Source organism: Crocodylus siamensis, chromosome 1 (assembly GCF_052110815.1).
Source record: "Crocodylus siamensis isolate JL-2025a chromosome 1, ASM5211081v1, whole genome shotgun sequence".
Classification (NCBI taxonomy): domain Eukaryota; kingdom Metazoa; phylum Chordata; order Crocodylia; family Crocodylidae; genus Crocodylus; species Crocodylus siamensis.
The window spans coordinates 152,426,349-152,441,382 of NC_143395.1; the positions used below are offsets into that span (position 1 = coordinate 152,426,349).

Below are 15,034 nucleotides of genomic sequence, written 5' to 3' on the forward strand. Positions count from 1 at the left end.
TCCTCCCCAGCAGAGTGAGGTGGAGGCTGTCTGTCCCCAGCAGCCCACTGCCTCTCTCACCAAAGAGCAGACTGTGACCGTGGAAGCTGAAGCCTTCACGATGACACCAGCATCGCAGTCTTTGGTTGACTACCTCAACCTGTCTCTCCCTCCTGAGCCCATGACCCACAACCAGGAGGAGCGAGGAAAAGACCACCTGATCCCCAACCCCCTAAGCCCCGCTCCCAGAGCCCTGTAGTCTCTCGTGACCCGGCTGGGATTGCCCCAAGCCATGTCATTTGTGCCCACATGGATAAGGAGCATAGGGTAGTGGTCGGAGGGCCAGATAATCTTTGGGATCCTCCCTGCTATGTCCCAAATGTGGGCCCCCGGGAAGTAGCAGACCTCCCAGGCTAGGGGATCGGAGCAGCAGATTGCCCCCTTAGTTCCCCTCAGGAGGGAGAATCCCACGACAACCACTCTGCGTTTAGTCTTAGGGAAAGTAGGGATGAGTGATCCTCCCTAGCCTGCAGAAGCTGGCAGCTCTGCAGGCTCTACTAGGGCTGCAAGAGGTTCATACCTGTTGCAAAGCCCCAGAAGGGAGGGGATCTTGGTGCAGCCGGGAACAAACCTCGCAAGGGGAGGTGGCCGTGCTCCTGGTCCCAGGAACCTGGAAATATGCCAGGCTGCCCCTGCAGCCAAGAGCCAGAGGCTCCATCTGCATGGAGCCTGGAACCATGGGTTCCGTCTGGGTGGAGGTCTCTGAGGTGCCAGAGGGGGAGGCTGCAGACTCTGAGGGGATCCAAGGGGAGTGGCATGTGCTCATCCGCATCGTGCCACTGGTAGGCTGGCTACTGATGGGACTGCCTTCCCTTGGGCTCACTGGCAGGGCCTCAGGTCCTCCCGCTCACCCTCCTAAGCAAACTCCTGTGCTAAACTTGCATGCCGGGCCCAGAAGCGCGCTTGTTTGCACATCCTGTTCATGAGGCTCCAGTCGCATGTGGGGCTGGGCGAAATTGGAGCCGGGGGGAGAGGGGGTTGACCGTCCTCGGCTCCACTTAGCTGCCTCCCTGCAGCTGGAGTACGTTCTCTCCCACCATGGGCCCCTGCTTACCTGTGGGCAGGCTGGCCTCATTGGGGGTCTTGGGGTCTCTTGAGGGGTCCCTGGGCTCACGGGGGCACAACAGGCTTGCACCCATGCGTCTTGTGCCAGAGCCAGGACCTGAGTGTGGCTTCTGCCATTGCCAGGCCCTTTTTAAACTACGCACATGCGCAGAAGGGCCCATCGATGCCGTGCCACACTCAAGGGGTTAGGGGGGTCCCTCCCTGCCACCGAAAGAAGGGACAGATGAGTGCCCCCCCACACCCTGTCTCACATACTGGCAGTCCAGTCATGTGGCTCCCTGCGGGGGCTGAGCCAAGTAGGAGCTGAGAGGGTGGTGATCCTCCTCTGCTCCACTCAGCTGCCTCCCTGCAGCTGGACTACATCTCTCCCACCACGGGCCCCTGCTTACTTGCAGGCAGGCTGGGCTTTTGGGGGGGTCTTAGGGTCTCTTGAGGGGTCCCTGGGCTCATGGGGGGCGAAACAGGCTTGCACCTGTGCATCTTGCGCTGGAGCCGGGACCCAAGTAGTGTAGTGAAAGAAGTCTGCACAATTATAGAGCCTTTGTCAGAGGTGTTCAGCAGCAGAGGAGCAGAAGCAAAAAAGGTGGATTGGGAAAGTAAACAAGAGTTACATGGACAGACAGAACTTGTGATGAGAATGAGTGGTATGAGTTAAGGGTAGAGGAGAGAGAAGAGTAGAAGAATTCTACAAAACAGAGGAATGAGGTGAGGAAAGAGCACGGAATCTGACTGCAGTGGGGAAGTTAGAGACTTCTTATATCTTTATTGGAAACATTTGATATTAGCCACTGTAGGGAACAAAGAAAATGGCATACATGCGATTCATTTTGTCTGTCCAATCTGCCAAGTCCTGTGTTCTAACAAAGTTCAGTTCTAATTCAGGGATTTGAGGTGGGAGTATGGGGGGGACAGGGAGAGAAGGGGGCCAGGAAGGGAGAGGGCAGTGGCAGATTTCTCTCCTTTTTTTGGAATCTGTTGAATGATATGGATACAGACTTATGAATATGACAAGAGTCTGTACCAACCTGAAAGATCCCCTTTGTATGATAGACTTTGGCTGACAAGACCATAAAAATGCTAAAAGCATGACATGGTAGAATGCATTGAAAAGACGCTTATTTCAGAACTAAAGTCTTTGATCCAGGAATTTACATGGGTTTTATTTTGAGATAATAAAATGAGTTTAGAAGCATTATTTATAATTTGTACAGTTTACAATTTGCCTTCATGTTTGACTTGTTAATTTATATTCTGTTCCTCTTTCTCTTGCTTCCCTAAAACAGAATGATTCCCCTTTCATCTCAGACGTTGATGATGAATCTTCATCATGGTCAAACACAGGAATATGTGATCAAGCCCAAATATTATCCAGTAAAAAAAGTGATTTCAGGAGAACAATCCACTGAAGGTTCATTGCCTCTAAGAATGGGCCAGGATCAACTTACATCACCTTTCCATTGTGAGTAAAACTGCAAATAATAGCATTCAGAAAACATAATTTCAAATCTTGGAAATATTTGATCTTACATCTGCATGGCACTAACCTGTCAAAACAGATAAAAATCAAAAGAATAGAAAGATAATTTTTCATACAAGCAAGACAATTTAGCACAGTTTTCTGTTGAGACAATTTTCCTGGATAAATTAAAAATTGAACTTGACTCATCGTTGGAATCATCTCTAGGTGGTGGTTTCTTTTGAGATAAAAGATACTTTGTGAACACTGTTAGTTTTAGGTATAGCATAGTTTAAGTTGACAGATCCTTTCCTTCACTATGATGGACAGAACAACATTCCCTGGAAAGCTGGCAGCCACAATTGCAGCCTCATTGGTGACTTTTTTTCTCTATTTAGTTTATGATGCATTTATCCACTTCTGCATGTTAAAGAAACTGTATGAGAATTTCTAGTTTGTATTTATAAAGAAAGATTGTATAGGTGCCCAGCTTGTGGTATTGGCTCACATCACATCGTGTGTGGAGCTCAAGGACAATCTCTGGCTGAAGGGTGAAGAATGTGATGAATTATGGGTTAGGTATTACAGAGTGTCTGGTGGTTTGATTTGGAGAAAAGTGCCTGGAGTTAAACAACCAGCCACTCAGCTTGGGCAGCTAAAGGCACTTACTTACATTTTGCTCCCAGCAATCTTCCTCTTTTCAATATGTTATGGTGGAGAGAAACAATTTGTGCTGTGAATTTAGTGGAGGAAAAAGGGCCAGGTGCCTTTGCAAGAAACTGAAAAGGTCTTAATGTGGTTTCTGCACAGAAGTGATTGTTTAATTCACTGCTTTGTCAATGCATAGAGTATTTGTGTCTTTATATTTAAAAGCAAAAACCTCAAGTACTTTTCCGTGGCTTTTGGCACACTGACAGTTAGTTAGAATCTCAACCCACAGAAGAATAACCACCTGTCAGCATAACACTCAGAAAAATTAAATTAACATCCCCAACTGGTCATTCAAGACAACAACATATACCATCCAAAAACCCGAGTAATCACCATTTTTCCATATGGTAATTTAGTCAGATTGTCAACATCAGGTGATGTTTCCTTGTGCAAAAGCATATAGTTCCTTCAAAGTAATCGTCAATCTACCCTCCCAAACAGACATACCGTATTTTATTGCATACAGCATGTACCTTTCCCCCCCAAAATCCACTCCCCAAAATTGGGATGCATGTATTAACTGGGGAAGCTGATCTTTTTCCCAAGATAGAAGCACTGTGCTTTGATTCCTGCTCCATAGTGCAGCAGCTAAGGGAGTCAGTGGGCCAAATTGTTCTTCAGTTCACAGGTGTCAGAAATCGCCTCTCCTTTTTAATAATCATTCCACTAATCAAGCTAACTTTTTTTAGGGGGTTTTGCTGTCTGCTAGGGCTTCTGGTCTCTTCTTGCATTTCACAGTTGTTTAGTTCTTTTCAAGATTGTAGGTCCACCCATGGAGACCAGTCTTCAGCAGCAGTTAGGATTTTAGTTAAGCAGGAAAGGGAGAGCGAGTCAGCTGAAGTTTAGGCTCTGTCCCTGCTTTCTGTAGTCAAAGCTCTGGATTTTTGTTTTTTTACTGTAACACCTTTCAAGAACAAGGTCCATGTTATGTTTGGGGGGTGTGTTATATGGAATAAAAAATATGGTATTAGCAATCTCCATCAATAATGGACCCAGACCTTCTCTGCCAATCAGCCATAAAGATCATGGTCTGCAATCATGTATTTTTTATGCAGTTTTCTTCATTCCTCTGTGACTGTTGCTGGTCAAAACTCTAACACGAAACGACTTCTTTCCCTTTGCTCTCCTTCCCTCAGAATCTTTCTCGCTATCCACAGATTCAGACAATTTGCCTCATATGTGACCATGTTACCTCTAAAATAACAAGACTTTTTCTCAGTGTAGGAGGAACTTGAACCCGCCATTAAGCTGCCACCAAACCAATCTGTTGTCAGATACTATGATGAAGGAAAAGATCTAGTGTTGTATACTATAAGTAGCTCTTTGCAGCAGCTGCCGGCCTTAGCACAAGAGGCCACCTGACAACACTGTAGCTCTTGTGTTTGTTTCATATTTGCTTGATTTGTTATAGGTCTTTGGTAAATTAGGACATGAACACATGAACAAGTTATTGCAAGGTAATTGAGGGTAATGGGAATTTAAAAGATCTAGTCAGCCCATCAGTGAGTTGTCTGTTGGAGAAACAACATTCTTCTTCAGAGTTGGTTGAAAAGTCTCTGGTTCTAGTAAGCTTGGAAGGCAAGTAATCAAAACATGCTCTATGGCTTGACATGTTCAGTTATGACATATATTTAGTTTTGTGGACAGTGCACTGGGTTATCTCTCAGTATAGGTAGGCTCTATTCTTGGGTCTGTTGTTGACCTGCTCCGTATTTGTAAAACAAAGATAATGATATTGACTTCCTTTCTAAAGTCATTTGAGCCTGACTAATAAGAGCTCTATATAAGAGCTCCACCAGAGAGTTTGTCTAGGCTACAGCAGCTGTATCCTGGCTGGGATGAGCCCAAGCACACCTTGTGTACCCATGTCTGCAGGCCTATTCCTAACCTGGAAATATGCCTTTGAAGATGCTTGAAGACATTTATCTGAGGCTGCTCTTGAGTCCTTGGTCTCTGGCATGCTTGAGAGGGGAGACTGGCCTGGTTTGGCTCTGTTGGTATGTAGCTGGGCTTGAAGTGAGATTACAAGATTTGTAGGTAAGGTGTGCTCAGTCCCATTTTATCAGTAAACACTACTACCATTGTGGAGAAACCCACAGCGGCCATGTATATGACTTATGGATCCAGTTTGGCTTCTGAAATCTAGTGACTTTTGGAGTGTATTGTCGGCACAGAAAACAGTTGCTGCTTTTAAAATCTGAAATTTTAGAGGAAAATATTTTTTATTGATTGCTGCAATTCAGTTGAGTAGTTACTTTTTGTAGAAATAAAATAAGCTGAAACAGTAATACTAGCTAGATGGAAGCTTTCAGCTGAGCAAGAAGGGAAAGATGATATTTGATACCTGCTATAGTATAGAACAAGGCTTTATTGCTAACTTTATAATCAAATCAAAACTTTAAAGATAAAGGTTTTAAGTCAGATCTTTTTTTCTCTCTCTTTCTTCCTTGCCTTAAATAATTTTTAAAAAGGTTAATTGAAATAGTAGCCAATACTAATTTAGCAATAAACTGGTTAGAGTGCTAGGCAAAGGATCCCATAAAGTTAAAAAAAATGCATAATTTCTGCATTCCTTTCATTTTAAAACACAGCCACCTGTTACTTTGATTCAAAGTCAGTAAACGTGTGAAGGATAGTATAAATCTTTTGATTTAGTCTGTGTGTTATATATCTCCTTCTTGTGTCATATGAATATTCTTTCCCAGTTAGTTTGACCACATGAAAAAAGTCTACCTTTCAACTTAGGATTCTCCTGACGTGTTACACATTCACTGAGAAGCAGTTTGAGATTCTGACCAGGTTGCATTCAGCAAAAGCCACATCTCTTCTACCCACATACACCATTAAAATACGTTAAATGGCTTATTGAAATTTAAGTATCTGTTTCTTTTCTGAAATCTTACATTGTTATTCTATATTATTAGCAGGAAAAGTTTCCAAACTATGTACGAGCTTGATAATTGTCAGATTGGAGAATAATGAGAGAAGCCAAAACTTCTGTTTCATGTGTTAGTTTATTTTAGATACAATTTCCGGCAAAAGTGTGTCCAATTTTTTTCTTTGACATTTTGCAGCACACATTTTTTTAAAATGACAGTTGTCTTACTTGCATTTTAATGGCTTAAAAGTGCTTTTTTGAGATTAACCAATTTAAAAATATTTATTTTTGTTTGTGACATCCTATTTTAAGCTTTTCATCTCTGGAAACCAGACTTGCATTACTTTGTAGCATTTCAAACAAAGGGTGTGCCACATAGTCAGTTAATGGACCCTTTTGTTAAAAACAAGCACATTCTGCCTGATCTTTATTTACAAGTTAAAATATTTGTAGTTTTGAAATGTCAGACTCCTGCATTGTTATTTATTAACTCCTTAAGTAGTTCCATTCCTGCACTATTAGCATCTGAGGCTGAGGAGTTTATGTTTTACAAGTAGTAGTTCCTTACAGTAAAAATCACCACAGTCTAAGGATAAATCATTTGAAGGCTATATATAACATCTTGCTACTCTCTTTCAGTACCTTAGTAATTTCACTCCTGTGTCTCTTTCAGCTCCTGGCATTTCTTGATGGAATTCTTGAAAATTTAAATATAATTACAGGGTGTGGCCATCCCCTAGTATGTAGAAAGGTGCACTAGACTCTGGGTTACATTAACCAAAGAAAAAAAGAGCACTGTGCGCTCATGATCAGGAGAGTGCAGGGTGATCGTGGTACGTAGAAGACATTAGGCAGAACCAAGCAAAACACTTCAGTCCCATGGCTGAGCAAAAAGAGCAATCTAAAGTGGGGTATTCCATGAAAACTCAAGTGAAACTAATCAATATGTAGGCTATCAGGTTGTGGAAATCCATTGTTTAATGAAAAATAAATGGAAAATGGATAAGCCATATAATGGGCTTCCTGGCAGTAGTGCAAGGCAGGGGAGGCATCATTAAATGGAGCCTATCTATTCAAGTTTTTTATTCATGGTTAATTTAACAGAGACAAAGGAACTGTAATCCCCTCAGCATATAATGTTATAATATATAATAATATATAATAAAATATTATCAGTAAGTCTCCTTCTATACTCATACTAAGAGCCATGCACAAGCCACTGCGCAGATAAATTTTATTAGTAAAGATACATTTTTGTTTGTAAAGATAAAGAATGCTAAAATGTATATAGTAAATGATGAGGGAAAGTTCAATCAAATGCAGAACCAAGATACAAGGATATTGGTGGTCAGCTTATGCTGACCTAACAGTCACAATGTTCTGAAAGGAATGAGGTCTTGGTGCAGTTACTAGGCTTTGGATGTAACAGAGAGCAGTTTCATAAGTACAGTTTTATCAGCTACAGTTGATATAACTAGGTGATGCAAAACAGACTCACAGGACATACAGGATAAATCCGGCTATAAAATATGGATACTTGAATTTTACCTGTGCTTCTGAGTGTGAACTCTAGTTAGTAGTTACAGCAGAGCAGCAGATTGTCTGGTCTGAGTGTGGGGAAGAGAGAACTATGGAAGTTTCCTGCCACACTGTAACCTAAAATATATGTAGGAAAATAATCACAAGTACACAGTAAAGAAAGGAAAAAGAACTGGTATCATTCATAGATTTTTGAAGATACTATACTAATTCTCTAATTAATATTACATCTAGCTTTAGTATTTTGGCTTTTTTTGAGCTAAACTGTATTCTTTTTTAAAGATACTGTAGGCATTGTAAGGCTTTATTATGATAATTCTGCATAAGGGAAAATATGCCTATTTAAAATATAAGAGGTCAAAAACCTATTTTAGAAAGTTAGGGTGGTATATGTCAGATTTCTTAGCCTTTTGTTTTTCAACACAAAATCCTGTTTGCAAGCTGACCTTGCAGGCTGCCCAAATAGTAGATAAAGTATACTCCTCAATTATAAATACGTAAAAACAAATCAAAACAAAAACTATACAACAGAAAGACAGTGCATATCAGGAAATATTTATATTTTTAACCAAGCAGTTGACAGCTATGGCAATAGTTGAAATACATTTCAGAAATTCTGTGAGTAGTTTTCATTCTTTGATGTGAAGGGGAGAGATTTGGGGCCAGATCCCAATCTACCTGTTAGGCATTGAAATGTGATCCTAGTCCACCCTGTTTGCATCCCTGAAAAGCTGTTAATACAAAAGCTGGGTAGGCCCTCCTCCTCCTCATTGCTTTTTTGAAACTCAGTGCTATGGCTAAGATAACAGCATGTTGCAAAAATAGATGCATTAATTGTTTTCAGTGGCTTGGGGAGGGAAGAATAGATTAAGAGGAAGTTAATTTAGGTGCCGAATAGGTGGAGTGGGATCTGTCCATAAAAGCTGAAACTGTTTCAAGATCAGATCCAATCCTGGTACACCTTTGGGCTAAATACAGACATTTGGGGAGGTTCAGTCGAGTTCAAAACGGCCACCTGATTTAAACTTAGCTTGTCCCAGTGCCATCCTTACACTTACAGACCCGGTCTCAGTGATCGGCAATCAGTCTAAACCTGTAACTGTACAGAATTTCCATGCACACAAACTGATCTAAAAATTGCACAGCCTGGTTTAAGATAAACCTGGATCTATGTTGTATCAGACTTATTTGATTTAGGTCAAACCAGTCATGGGCGACTGGTGCCTCCTGAGTTGGGGGGGCACTTGCTCCCCCATTGGTCAGTCAGCAACGGGGGAGGGGAGGTGGCCCGTGGCTGATTGTACTGACTGGGGGGGGGGGGTTCCCCCGCAGCCAGTCATGCTGACTGGATCAGTATGATTGGCCATGGGAGCACCCCTCCCACCCCCCTGTCAGTGCGATTGGTTGCGGGGAGGCTGCAGGGATGACTTCTTCTAGCGCCCCCACTCCCTGGCCGGTGCTCTCAGAGGGGCCACCAGTGCTCTCACCTGCCTCCCCGCCCATCACCGAAGTGGGAAATGCTGGCTGTCAGGGGGTGCACCAGCACGCTCAGGGAGTGCATATGCACTCTCTACACATCACCACTGAAACCAGTGGATAGAACCTCAGTACACTTTGTGCTGCAAAATGTCAGGAAAATAAATCTGTACACCTGTGCAGCCCTGGAGCTGGAAAAACTCAACCACTGGCCCCAGCCCCAGCCCCAGGGCTGCTCTTTTCACGGCCCTCCCCCACACTCAGCTGTTTTTTCCTCTTCCATCCCCTTGCTCTCACCTCCCCTCCAGTCAGCTCTCTTAGCCTATCACACAAACTGCTCCAGGTGCAGCCACTTTTATCAGTGTTCACTGCTGGTAGAGCTGAGTAAGTAAGTCCCCATGGGGGAAGGGGTGGGAAGGATAGGGGTGTAGGCTTGCTGGAGAGTTGGAAGGCCAATAGTAGCCCCTGATCTCACCCAATTCTTCCTGTGGACCCCATGACCCATGAGCTACCCTGATCCCACTAGACACTTTTGGATCCCAGCAAAATCCTGTGGTTTACACCTGTCCCCTCCACACTTGCAGGTCGCACCTGCCCCCCCGCCACACAGGTTGTGCCTGCCCCCCACAACTCTCATGAGTCACACTTCCCCACCATCCACTGGTAGACCCCCACTCCCTTCTAGTCTGCTGAACCCCTAACTCCCCTGCCAGCCACCCCATCCAAACTTACCTGATATTGAGCAGCCATTTTGAACCAAGTTAACCTCCTCCTAATGCCCCTGAATATCGTTATTTAGACTTGAAGACAAATCTGTCTTCAGGTCAGGCTGACTTGGGAAGTGGCAGGGAAATGTGACAAGAAAGAGCCTTGAAGATGTCCAAGGAGCAGAATTACCCTCTTTTTTTCTGAGGCTTGTGCCTTTGTTGGCAAACATGTAATTCATTGGCTGCTGGGATTCCTTGGTCTGGTGAACCACGTTTAGTTCATCAGACTAGCACTTGGAGTAACAAGGGGCAAATTATTCTTTGTAGTTAGTTGGCAGCTTTCATTGGAGAGTGGGTAGAAGAAAAACTGAGTAAGTTATGGATTATGGGGCAAGGAAGGGCACTTCTAACATCTCCGTTTCTCTCTGAGGTTTGCTATCAGAGGAGCATATACAGCTGTTTTGGGGTTTTGGCTTCATTAAGGTTGGATACTGTTGCTGGAGGTTATGATCTTTGGGCCAGCTTTCATAAAATGATTAAGCTATACATAGATTTAAAAGGAGTCATGCTGAGTATTTTTCAAGCAGTTCATAAGCATTTCCTGGTAGAACACTGCCCCTGTATCTCTGAGCTAGAGGTATTTGGTTTCTCTGCCCAGTTTCAGAGCCTGGATTTATTGAGTAGTTCAAGGAGTGAAGTAAGCGTCTTTTTAGTGATTACAGCTGGGTTTTGAACCTTGCTCAAACTTTTCTGGGTCTATTTTTAAAATTTTGAATTGCATTGTAGAATTATATGTCTTCTGAATGCCTTGCCAGTAGCGACCAAAATTCAGTGAGCTCTCAAGAAATTGATACAGCATTTAAAATTTGTTAGATGTGATATGCTGTGTTTTCTGCTACTGCTAAGACTGAATCAGATGGTCCATCTCTAATTTTTTATAAAAGCTTTTTTCTGTAACTGTAACTAATACAGTTAGCCCTATAGACCAAATGAAGTATATGCTGTAGTGGTGAAGGTGTGTAATAATTCATGATGGAGATTTTGTTGTAGTTTCACATAGCAGGGTTTGTTTTGGAGGTGTTTTTTAAACATCTTTGTCTATAAAACTTCTCAGAAGTTACATTTAAAATCATACCTGAAAATAACATTATTTAGATTGCAAAAGTAGGAAGCATAAAAAAATGTCAGGTTTAAGACTGTCCGTGCAGCCTTAACTCAGCCCCTTTGTCATATGCATTATACTGTCCCTTATTCTGCAGCTGATTGTCATCAGATGGAGTCCCTGAGTTTTGTGCTTGGGTCATGCTGGTCGCTGCAGAAGCCTACTCTGTTGCTTGTTGCTTGCCTTTTCGGTTGCCATGGAGGGTCACCCTTCAGCCTCTTTGGGAGGTTGGGGTTTGATACAATTTGATTGCTGCAGACCTGAAGAGCTTAGCCTGTTGTAGTCTGTCGCTTATTGGGAAGCCTGTTGGAGCTGCTGGGAGTGAGCACCTTGATTCCTTGTCATAGCATCTCAGCAGTGGCTGAAAGCAGCCAGTTACCCGACCTGTGGTTCTTGAATCAAGGCTTGACTAATGCATTCTGGTTTATTTTGTGATTCTGGTTATGCCATTTAAGTTCACTTGTACGTAACCTTTCCTATTATTCTTGTTTTGTAAATGAAGTGTAAATAGTTAAATCAGTTAAGTGTTAGATCTTCTTGGGACCACGGGCTGCTCTGTGGGGAGCAGGGGCTGCCTGGAAAGTAAATTGGTGATGGCCAGAAGCCCTGCCCCACTCTCACCACACCATCCCTGATATTTGGGCAGGGATGACAACTATTGGGCCGCCACCCAGGTTACACTTTCATGGGTCATGTTCACTGCTTGGTGTAATAAAATTCTTTTCAACCAAGAAAAAGAATTCATAGAATCATAGAAGTAGGGTCAGAAGGGACCTTATAGAACTTCAAGTCCGACCCCCTGCCTGGGTGGGAGAAAAACTGGACTCAAATGAGTCCAGCCAGGTAGGCATCAAGCCTCTTCTTAAAGACCCCCAGGGTAGGAGCCAGCACCACTTCCCGTGGAAGTTGGTTCTAGATCCTAGCCGCCCTAACTGTGAAGTAGTTCTTATGGATGTCTAATCTAAACCTACTCTACAATAATTTGTGTCCATTGTTCCTTGTCACGCCAGGGGGCGCTAGGGGAAACAGTGTCTCCCCCAAACCCTTCTAGTCCCCCCTAGTGAGTTTATAGACAGTCACCAGGTCCCCCCTCAGCCTTCTCTTGTGAAGGCTGAACAGGTTCAGGTCTTGCAGTCTCTCATTCTAGGGTCTGCCCTGTTGTCCCCGGATCATGTGGGTGGCCCTCCTCTGGACCCTCTCAAAGTTGTCCACATCCCTCCTGAAGTGGGGCACACAGAACTGGATGCAGTACTCCAGCTGTGGCCTGACCAGCGTCACATAGAGGGGGAGGATCACCTCCCTGGCTCTACTTGAGATGCACCTGTGGATGCACGACAAGATCCGGTTAGCCCTGCCAACCGTGACCTCGCATTGTCGGCCCATGTTCATCTTGAAGTCAGTAATGACTCCAAGATCCCTTTCTGCCTCCGTGCTCTCAAGAAGGGAGTTTCCCGTCTTATAAGTGTGCTGTTGGTTTCTACTGCCTAAGTGCAGCACCCTCTACTTGTCAGTATTGAAACGCATCCTGTTTATGTTAGCCCACTCCTGTAACCTATCCAGATCTTGCTGCAATCTTTCCCTCCCTACTAGCGTGCTCACCTCACCCCAAATTTTGGTATCATCAGCGAATTTAAACAGGTTGCTTTTCACCCTGTTGTCCAAATCGCTGATGAAGAAATTGAACAGCGCAGGCCCAAGGACTGAGCCCTGGGGAACTCCGCTGCCCACTTCCCCCCAGGTTGAATATGACCCATTCACTACCACCCTCTGAATACGACCCTTCAGCCAATCTGCAATCCATCTGACTGTGTAGGCATCAATATCACAGTTGCCTAGTTTTTTAATGAGGATGGGGTGGGAGACGGTGTCAAAGGCCTTGCTGAAGTCCAGAAAGACTACATCCACGGCGACACCTGCATCCATTGCCTTTGTGACCTGATCATAAAAGGCAGTCAGGTTGGTCTGACATGACCTGCCCCTAATGAAACAGTGCTGGTTGCCCTTAAGCATCATTCCTGAAGCCGGCCCATTGCAGATGTGCTCCTTGATGATCTTCTCAAAGAGTTTCCCTAGAATTGAGGTAAGACTGACGGGCTTATAGTTGCTCGGGTTCTCTCTCTTCCCTTTTTTGAAGATGGGGACCACGCTAGCTATCTTCCAATCATCTGGCACCTGGCCTAAGCACCACAAGTGCTCGTAAAGCCGTGCCAAGGGCCCTACAATAACCCTAGCTAGCTCCCTCAACACCCTGGGGTGGAGAGCATCTGGACCCACTGACTTGAACACGTCCAGCCCCTCCAGAAGCTCTCTAACCCAGTCCTCCCCAACCTGAGGTCTGGAGGCGTTCCCCTCGAGTCCGTCTTGCATCACAGCGGGGAAGTCCCGGTCCCTGCACAAGAAAACAGAGGTGAAGAATTGGCTAAAGAGGTCTGCCTTCTCTTCTGGCGCAACCACCAGATTGCCCAGTGTACTTTGCAGGGGCCCCACATTTCCCGGTGCCTTCTTCATCCTCCCTATATATTTGAAAAAGGACTTTTTATTATCCTTGATATTGGAGGCTAGTCCTAGCTCTATGTCTGCCTTAGCTTTCCTGACAGCCCCCTACAGGCCCGAGCAAAGGTATACTCCTGTTTGGAGATAGCACACCGCCTTTTTGGCAGTCAGGCATTCCCGGATGCCCTTGGTGAGCCAGGGGGGCTTTTGGGCACTCTTGCCCCCCTTGCTTCTTGTTGGGATGGACACCCCTTGGGCCCTGAGTATCGTTTCCTTAAGGAACAACCACTCGTCCTGGACACTGAGTTCCCCTGCCCTCAAGGACCCCAGTGCCTCTCCCACTAGTCTCCTCAACTTGTTGAAGTTGGCCCTCCTAAAGTCTAGGGCTACCATCTTGCTGCAGGCCCTTGACACCCTGTGCTGGATGGTGAATTCCAGCAAGCGATGATTCTTACAAGCTGCAGTTGCTGCTCCAAACAAGTACCATATAGATGTTTAAAAATGCATGGGAAAGCCTCCTTTAATTCTTTGGCAGTGCCTAGAACTTCTTCAGATTCTTTACAATTTATCTTATGTATCTATGATTTAAATGCAGGCATTTCAGCTTTTATCTTCCAAATACCTAATCCAAGCAAATCAAGATGCAGTTATTCCAATTTCAGGAAGTCTGGAGAACCGGCAGAATAGATTGCTGACTTGCTTTTATAAAACTTGACTTCACAGAAATTTTCCTTTGCAAATGTGGCACCTGAAAAGAAAGTTACGATAAAACAAATATCATAATCAGTGTCACAATTCACTAATACTATTGAGCAAATACATACAGTTTGTATGCTGGGTCAACCATGTCAAGTTTTGGAGCTTTCCCCAAGATAGGAAATTTAAGTTTCATTGATGCTGAAGAGTAGGTTAGGTCAAGGATGTGGAGATGTACATAAAATTTTGTGTGGAATGAGGTTTTCCACTCCTGACTGGATATTTTATAGTGAATCTAGTTGAATTAAATGAAAATATAAATGTGAAATGTAGATATAGCAACAAAATAACAGTTGCTTTTCTTTCCCTTGCTGCAGTTTAATCAGTCGTTATATTCAAGTAAACTAAGGAGATAAAACCTGTGACTTGAAAAAGTGCATTTTTCAGTCACAAAATTCACATTTGATAAAAACTGTATTAGGTCCCGTTCTGCTATCAGTATCCATGCATTTGACAAGGAAAACACAAGGCACTATTAGCTTTAACAGTGTATTTCAGCCACAGACAGTTCTCAGACTGTTTTTTACTGAAACACTGTGGCCCACTTCCAGCATTTGTTTTGGGAAAATTTAATTTTTGGTTGAGCTGGTTTGCAAGTTCCAAGTTTTGATTATATTGATGAGTCTTTCTTGTGTGTAATCTTACTGTATCCTGTGTTTTCTTCTGAAGTAGTGGTTAGTTTGGTCAAGACTCTTTGAGATTGATGAATTACAGCTTGGTCTAGTTTGAAAAATATTTGTAATCCTTATTCC

General features: G+C 43.8%; 1 protein-coding gene across 10 annotated transcripts in view; it reads left to right on the top strand.

Moving 5' to 3' along the window:
* Positions 1 to 15,034, top strand: part of LTBP1 (latent transforming growth factor beta binding protein 1) — a 357,999-nt gene that overhangs the window by 100,330 nt on the left and 242,635 nt on the right. For all 10 annotated transcript variants that reach the window (XM_090045635.1, XM_090045667.1, XM_090045616.1 and 7 more), the window contains exon 4: positions 2,388 to 2,563. In XM_090045635.1, coding sequence (XP_089901761.1) covers positions 2,388 to 2,563 — 176 coding nt within the window. The remainder of the gene's footprint in view (positions 1 to 2,387; positions 2,564 to 15,034) is intronic.